Below are 8,495 nucleotides of genomic sequence, written 5' to 3'. Positions count from 1 at the left end.
TCAGGGAAGCGAAACATGCCGGCCATATGCACAACTAGGGTTAGTAATTTTAAACTGTTACCACTTTTTATTTTGTAAATATGGACTTAAATTATAAACACAACCGTTAACTTTTTGCAAGTAGATCCGTTGGTTGCGGGTGAAACAATTGTGCGCTTGACAAGTTTTTTATCCTGCAATCGATTGCTGCACAATAAATCAATGAAAGAAAATAAAAGAAAAAGAGTGAACATATTTCGGTAATCCAGTTTAAAATCGACATTTATATAGTAAGTTTTACTTGCAATAAGCTGTCCTGCTCGATACATGTTAACGGATTGATGACAGGGATGTTTCATTTACGTAAAGTGAGACATAACAACCGTTTGGACAAAGTGATTTCGTGGAAATTGCAAATTTTACTTCTATGTATATTTAATAACTGTAAAGAAATATGTTGATCTTTTTAGACCCATTTTATGTGGGAGAATAGCTTTCAACGGACGGGCGGATTTTGGTTTTATGTGACTTTTCCATTGTTATTAAAAAGCCACATTTAACCAAAAAAGCCACATAAAACTTTTCTGAATGAAAATGATCAAAGAAAAACTAATTGTGACCTATTGTTTCCATAGTCATATAAACCCAAAATGTTAGGTAGGACGTCAAGACGGTCGGACAGACAGACGGCGGAGGCAAAAACAATATGTCTCCCAAAATTGTTGGAGACATTATTGTAAAAAGAACAAAAAATATAGTATATATTAAAGTGTCTGTATTAAACAGTACATTCCTTTAGGTATGCAAGATGGAAGGTTCTCCCAGTTTCCTTTCGTTGAACATGTTAGTGTAGTTGTTGACAGTCCAGATGTTTGAGTGCCATGTTCGTTATAGTAACCACGTTCACACTCTACATCTGCCGTTGAGTTAAATACGGTGTCATCATGCAGTTGTACCGATGATAGGTTAAGGTTTGTTAGGTTAAGTTGCTTCACAGTCCCGCAATCTTAACACAAAAAATAAGATTAGCAATGTATTAAAATGCATGCAATATAGCATGACCAAGCATATTGACCATGTATGACCATAACTGATAAACAAATAGAAATAAACAAACAGTTTTCTGTAAATCAAACAAGTTGGCAATGTCATGTCTTGACGTTTGGTTAACATTGTTTAAAAGCTTTGTCGATGTCATTCGATTCAGAAACGATAGTAATTAACCTAAATAACATTGGTTTATTAACAAAAATATAAACTTTTAATGATAAACATATTTTTGCATTTACTATACTTTGGCTAATATACTTTAACAATTCCAAATCTAAAAGACATGTCTGATAAATTTGAATATTAGCTATTTATGAATTGATTTCCGATCTTAGTTTACGATACCCATGATTTCAAAAAAGCCCGTATATTAACTTATAATATTTAATCATGATAAAAGAAAGCACATAGTCTTTTTTATATTTTTCATCTCTATAACACGTTTGCTAGAAAATAAGCAAATATAGGTACAATAACCATAAACCTACATGAAACTGTTGTTCATGTAACGTATGATTATCCATGAAATATTTATTTATTAAGGATAAGCAATAATTGTAACACCTTTATCGCAACACAAATATAAATGAAAATAATTAAACATTTTTTCTAAGCCGTATCATTATAATTAAAATGAACTATATAAAAGTGAAAGCGGTCTTAATAAGTTAAATAAACAGTTAAATTACAAATAAATGAATAAATACCTTTCCTGACACATTTCGGTAGATTTTCCCACGTTCCGTTTTCGTTACATCTAATCACAGTACTTGTTATTCCTGATACCTGGCTACTATTTAACTCTTTATATCCCTCATCACAACTTATATTCGCAAGCGACGTATATATTGTGGTTCTGTTGATCAGACTTCTGTTTTCAGCATTTGTTAAATTTAGTTCATCCAATCTCCCACAATCTGAAACAAATGTCAAAAATGTAAATCATTAATACTTTTCAAAACATGTTAAAAACAAACATAGTTTATGATCATTTATTGAACAAAAAGAGAAATATAAGTATAATAAAAATAAAACGTTATAAAAATAAGAATAATTTATGTATGAAAAAATGAATTTCATACCTTTAGGTACGCATACTGGCATATTGATCCATGTTCCTTTATCAGAACATGTTATTTGTTGGGTTGATATTCCAGCTGTTTGATTTCTACCTTCAATAAAATATCCGTCATCGCAGTCTATATCTGCTGTTGATTCAAATTTTGTATCATTATTTAGACGTCTGTGAACGACATTAGTTATATTGATACCTGTTAGGTTTCCACAATCTGAATAAAACACAGTACATTGCACAAAATATTCTCTTTTTTATGTAATTGAAAGTCAGAATGGTTACCCTATGGTGGTTGGTGGTTAAACGTTTTCTCGTCACTCACGTTTAACAAAAACTAACCTTGTGGTTAAAGTGGTTAAAGAAAAAAAAAACCAGAAACACTTATAAACCCTACAAGATTTTTTGAGTGTCATGTTTGTTCAAGTAACGTATTGTAACGAGAGCAACGTATTAATTTGCATAATATAGCATGACCAAGTAAATAAACCATATATATAAAAATATAAAAATTACTGTATGGGCAAACAGATGGCTTGTCACTTTCAATCCAAATAAAACTGAATCTGTCATTTTTTCCCGTAAGGTTAATAAACCTGTTCATCCTCCCCTTAGTATGAACGGAATACAAATAAATGAGGTGACCACTCACAAACATCTTGGAGTAACTTTTTCATCTGAAGGAACTTGGCATACCCATATAATGAACATATCACAAAAGGCATGGCAACGACTTAATATTATGAGGTCTTTAAAATTCATCACTGATCGTAGATCACTCGAAACTATATATCTTTCTTTCATCCGGCCTCTTCTTGAATACTCAGATGTAGTCTGGGATAATATTACTCAACAAGATGAATTCGAGTTAGAAAAAATCCAACTTGAAGCCTGCAGAATTATAACTGGTACAACGAAACTTGTTTCTTTCTCAAATCTGTATGAAGACACATGTTTTCAACCCCTAAAAGTAAGACGCTATAAACACAAACTAATTCTGCTATATAAAATGTTCAATCACCTATCTCCACAATATCTATCTTCCATAGTTCCAAACACAGTAGGACAAACTTCAGTATACAACTTACGAAATGCAAGTAACACTAGAAATATTTTCTGTCAAACTCAACTTTATTCAAATTCATTCTTACCATCTTCGATTAAAGACTGGAATGATCTCCCTGTCGAATTAAGAAATGCACCATCGCTTGCAATTTTCAAAAAAAGACTAAATGAAGATGTCCAAAAAGTTCCAGCTCACTACTATATAGGTGAAAGAAGATATCAAATAATACATACACGACTAAGAACACATTGCAGCTCTCTGAAAGAACATCTGTTTTCTAAAAACATAATAGACAGCCCTTTTTGTATATGTGGTGAAATAGAAAATACAGAACACTATTTCCTCCGCTGCCCCATGTATCAAGATGACCGCACTGTCCTTATAAACAATTTAAGTCAAATCACAAACTGTAACATTGAATAATTTACTACACGGCGATAATTCACTTACCGGTGCTCAAAACGAAACAACTATATCACATATACATAAATACATACAAAAAACAAAAAGATTTGATACATAATAATATTCGTTTGAAAAGAAAACGGTCCTCCAACTCCATAGTAGTAAAGTGACTTTCTTTCTTTCTCTTGTTCCTTATCTCTTTTTCTCTTCTATTATTACTTCTCCTCCAATGTACATGTTTTAATAATTAAATTTCTCAACATATTAGTTTAATTAACCAATCACTAAACTAAGCAATATATCCCTTTAAAAATGAATTCATACTCGTGCTTATACCTCTAATCCAAAAATCTCAAATCGGCAATTGATCAAAAATGCTTATTAAATAAAAAGCTTCACGACGAATTTTTACTTGGGCGAATCCTAGGACCGTTCAAAAACCAGCCAATTACTAATCTTAGAATAAATCCCGTAGGTCTCGTACCAAAACAAAACGGTGGTTTCAGATTAATAACGCACCTTTCATACCCACCAGGCAACAGTATAAATGAATTTATCGATCCAGAATTTTGCCATGTTCAATATTCACAATTCGACAATGCAGTAAGAATAGTTCAAGAAATAGGGGGTTCTGCTTTTATGGCAAAAGCTGACATTTCTTCTGCATTTAATTTATGCCCTATATGGCCAGGCGATTTTGATTTATTAGGTATAAAAACCGAAGAGGGATATTGGACTCAAAAAATGCTGCCACAAGGCGCATCATGTTCATGTTTTATTTTTGAAAAATTTTCAAAGTTTTTACAATGGCTTGTGTCTAAAGTATCAAAATCATACTATATTGATCACCTGCTAGATGATTTTTTTATGGCAGAAAAATCTTTTGAAAAATGCTTGAATTTAATGCAAACTTTTGATAAAATTTGCAATGAACTTGGTGTCCCCCTAAGTGTCGAAAAATGGATGGGACCTGTTACAACTATAACATACCTGGGTCTTGAAATTGATTCAATCAATCAAATGGTGAGGGTGCCTTTAGAAAAAATAAGGAAAGCGAAAAACTGTCTCGTTTGTTTAAGAAACGCTAAAAAAGATCAGACTCAAAGACTTACAATCAGTCGTTGGTCTACTTAATTTTATATCAAAAAGCTATTCCCAGTGGTCGTGCCTTTAATAGACGTTTTTATGACGCCATGTCGTATGTAAAGAAACCGTTCCATTTTATTAGAGTCAACCAAGGCATGAAAGAAGATGCGAATATTTGGCTAACATTTCTTGAAAAATTCAATGGTTATGTTATGTTTACAGAAAAAAATTGGGCAGATAACTGCCATTTAGAATTATATACGGACGCATCTGGCAATAAGAACCTTGGTTGCGGAGCATACTTTCAGGGCAACTGGGTGGCTTTTAAATGGCCAGGCGGTTGGGACGATTCTACTTTTAAAAATGTTACTTATATTTAGAATTGGTCCCTATTATACTGGCATTTTATACTTGGGGCAAAGAATTAAGAAACAAAAAGATAATGCTAAGGTCCGATAATAATGCATTAGTGGAGATCATAAATAAAAAGTCATCAAAAAATAAACTAGTTATGGTACTCATCCGCCATTTCGTACTTTTGCTTTTAACCAATAATATTCAAGTGAAAGCAAAGCATATATCGGGGTACAAAAATAAAATATGTGACACTATTAGCCGTTTTCAGTGGCAGAAAGTGGCCAAAGTTCTACCGGACTACGCTGCATCAGACCCATGTCCAATCCCAGAGGCATTTCATGCGATCTTCAAATAGAGAAAGAGCGATTAATCAATGCTGCACTTAGTCAAAGTACACATAAAGCCTACCTTGCAGGTTTAAAATCATTTGAAGAATTTTTGGCAAAATTGGGACACTCTCAAAACTGGCCGCCAGTTGTACAAGATATAACGGAATATATTGCATACATGTCTTTACGTCAATACTCATTTTCAACAGTAGCTGTTCACGTTTCAGCAATAAGTTATTTTAATAAAATAAACAATTTGGTTGACAATACAAAACAATTCATAGTCAAAAAGTATGCTAGAAGGGTTCCGTAGATTATCGAAAAGACATGACACAAGACACCCGATAACACAAAATGTACTGATACAGCTTTTATCAGCCCTACCTAACGCTTGCAGATCACAATATGAGTGTTTAATGTTTTCTGCTGCTTTCTGTCTTGCCTACATAGGTCTGTTAAGAATAAGCGAATTTGCATTGCCTTCAAAGAAATCAAAAAAGGTAGTTTTAAATGTAGATGACGTAACGATCAATCAAAAATCTCATCAGACTGTATTTTAGATGTTCAAAAAACAGACCAGAGATATGTAGGATGTTCTATTGATATTCCGATAAACTGACCAAAACAAACTCTGTTATGAAAAACTGAAAGAGTTTTTACATTTTAGAAGTAAAGTGCAAGGGCCGTTATTCTGCCATTTCGATGGAAGTCCCTTAACATCCTTTCAATTCAATTCAGTATTAAAAAGGACTTTGAACTTGATAGGTCAAGAAAAAAATGAATTTAAAGCACACTCTTTTCGAATCGGCGGAGCTTCTAATATGTTCCGTGAGGGTTGTGCTATCAATGATATAAAATACAGAGGCCGTTGGCGATCTAACGCTTACAAATCCTACATCCGATAAGTTTATGCTATTTCAAAAAACTTATTTTTTTAGGATCTGCCAAAATGGCTGTAATGTGAATGCCGGCGATCCGAAATTTGGCTATTAAAATAAAATATGTATTTGTATTAAGAAACCGTTACCGGGTCTTAATACACATTAATGTATCAAATAGAGCAATTAATGCTGTTGTAATAAAAAGATGTTGTATATATTGGCATTATGTGCCTGGCATTATGTGCCTGATATTGTGTTTTTTTTTGTTTTTTTTTTAAAATGTGTTAATGAATAACAAGCAGTTGGCATTATGTGCCCGACATTATGTGTCTTTAATGATTTATAACACCCAGTTGGCATTATGTGCCTGACATTATGTGTCTTTAAAAATTTATAACACCCAGTTGGCATTATGTGCCTGACATTATGTGTCTTTAAAAAATTTTATAACTGTTACCACATAGTTGACATTATGTGCCTGACATGTGTTTTTTGATAACATTACTTGATTATTATTTAATTTAAATGGATAGGTACACAATACTGAATATATAATCAAACTTATTTCAGACTGTAAAATGTCGGATGTTTGGATTATAGGCTCTTCAATTATTAGGGATGCCTTTCAAACAGCATGTCGCAGAAGTGAAGGTGCTCACTTGGGACTTCAATCTCTAGGTTATAATGTTATATGGGAAATATCAGGGGGGCATGAAAGTTTTCTGATTTAAAACCTTCGATAGAATACTTGCTTGAGTTTTAAAAATGCGCCTAAATTTTTGATAATACACTGTGGCGGGAACGATTTAGGAAATCGACCTTCAGTTGAAATCATATGGGACATCAAAAACTTTATAACAGGGACTTTGCTTGAAAAAATGCCTGATACGAAAATAATTTGGTCTCAGATATTACCAAGAAGGTCATGGAGATATATCCAATGTAACAAAACTGCAAATAAAAACCCGCATGCGTATAAATAGTTGTATCAGTACATTTGTTATTAAACTCGGGGGTTTATTATATTCGTTTACCCTGATATTACGGAGAACCCTAGGTTGTATAGGCCGGATGGCACACATCTGTCGGACTTTGGTAACCACATTTTATTGAATACAATATCGGGTGCTCTCCACACATTCACGTCCATGGGCTGGGTAGGGCAAAATTGTTTGCTGTGGTAGCCCGCTTTGGCGGAAGCCCACAGTCAAATGTTTCACTTTGCTTGTGGGCTTTTTGGCATGTGCTACCACGTTTTTGCAACCGTTGCCGGGGCAAAAACAGTTATAGTAAAGACATTTAGTAGTTTTAACTCGAAACACATAGACATTTCAATAGGTTAAATAATTAAAATGCTTTTATCCAGCCATGGCCGTTTTCACGCCAACACGTTTTTATTAATAAATATTAGTACGTTTTTTAAACTGATTTCTCTTTTCCTTTATTCCCAAGTTGTAATGTTTGAATAATATTTGATTTATCCGCTAGAGGATTAAATCTTTTATTCAAATCTTGCAACTTAACATTTTTATTATAACACCCCCAGTAGGGCCTCAGAAAGAGTTGTCAGGGGAGACAACCTACACTGGATTATGTCATATATAAGGCAGAAAAAATTCTGGGAACGGTCTTTCATTCGTGGACACCATAGAAGAGGTAGACTAGTTTATCGTTAAAAAAATCTAAATTAAAAAATCAAATATTGAATCCCACCACAAACCCACCCGTTCAATTTCTTTGTTTTTGCTCTCTTCCCTTTTTTATATTTTCAGATAACACTATTAACACGTCATGGCTGGAACAGAAAGATATAGAAACAGGAGAATGCTTATAAGTCTCAGCGACCGTTATCGGAGCTGATCAATTTGTAAAACAGACATGTTAAAGTGATTTCATCATCTGTACCTGTGTACCTTGAGTTGAAGCATGTGCTACCACGTTTTTGCAACCGTTGCCGGGGCAAAAACAGTTATAGTAAAGACATTTAGTAGTTTTAACTCGAAACACATAGACATTTCAATAGGTTAAATAATTAAAATGCTTTTATCCAGCCATGGCCGTTTTCACGCCAACACGTTTTTATTAATAAATATTAGTACGTTTTTTAAACTGATTTCTCTTTTCCTTTATTCCCAAGTTGTAATGTTTGAATAATAGTGTTTGTAAGTTTTATAAATGTAAAGGTATGTGCTTATGTTTTTGTTTTATAAAATTATGCAATATTATAATAGTTTCATTTTTTATATCATATCTTAGTATATTAAACATAG

At 33.1% G+C, this 8,495-nt stretch overlaps 1 protein-coding gene across 1 annotated transcript; it reads right to left on the bottom strand.

The window, feature by feature from the left end:
• Positions 1 to 743: 743 nt before the first annotated feature.
• Positions 744 to 2,826, bottom strand: LOC132750389 (beta-2-glycoprotein 1-like). The gene is made up of 4 exons (XM_060740355.1): positions 2,754 to 2,826; positions 2,112 to 2,318; positions 1,737 to 1,946; positions 744 to 985 (listed from the first exon to the last, which is right to left on the bottom strand). The coding sequence occupies exons 1-4, from the start codon at positions 2,824 to 2,826 to the stop codon at positions 744 to 746; spliced, it is 732 nt and encodes a 243-aa protein (XP_060596338.1).
• Positions 2,827 to 8,495: the final 5,669 nt, after the last annotated feature.

Source organism: Ruditapes philippinarum, unplaced genomic scaffold, assembly GCF_026571515.1.
Source record: "Ruditapes philippinarum isolate M1 unplaced genomic scaffold, ASM2657151v2 ctg920_1_1_1_1, whole genome shotgun sequence".
NCBI classification, from domain to species: Eukaryota; Metazoa; Mollusca; class Bivalvia; order Venerida; family Veneridae; genus Ruditapes; species Ruditapes philippinarum.
Note: the sequence above shows the minus strand (reverse complement) of the source record. Positions and strands in the feature narration are given on the sequence as shown.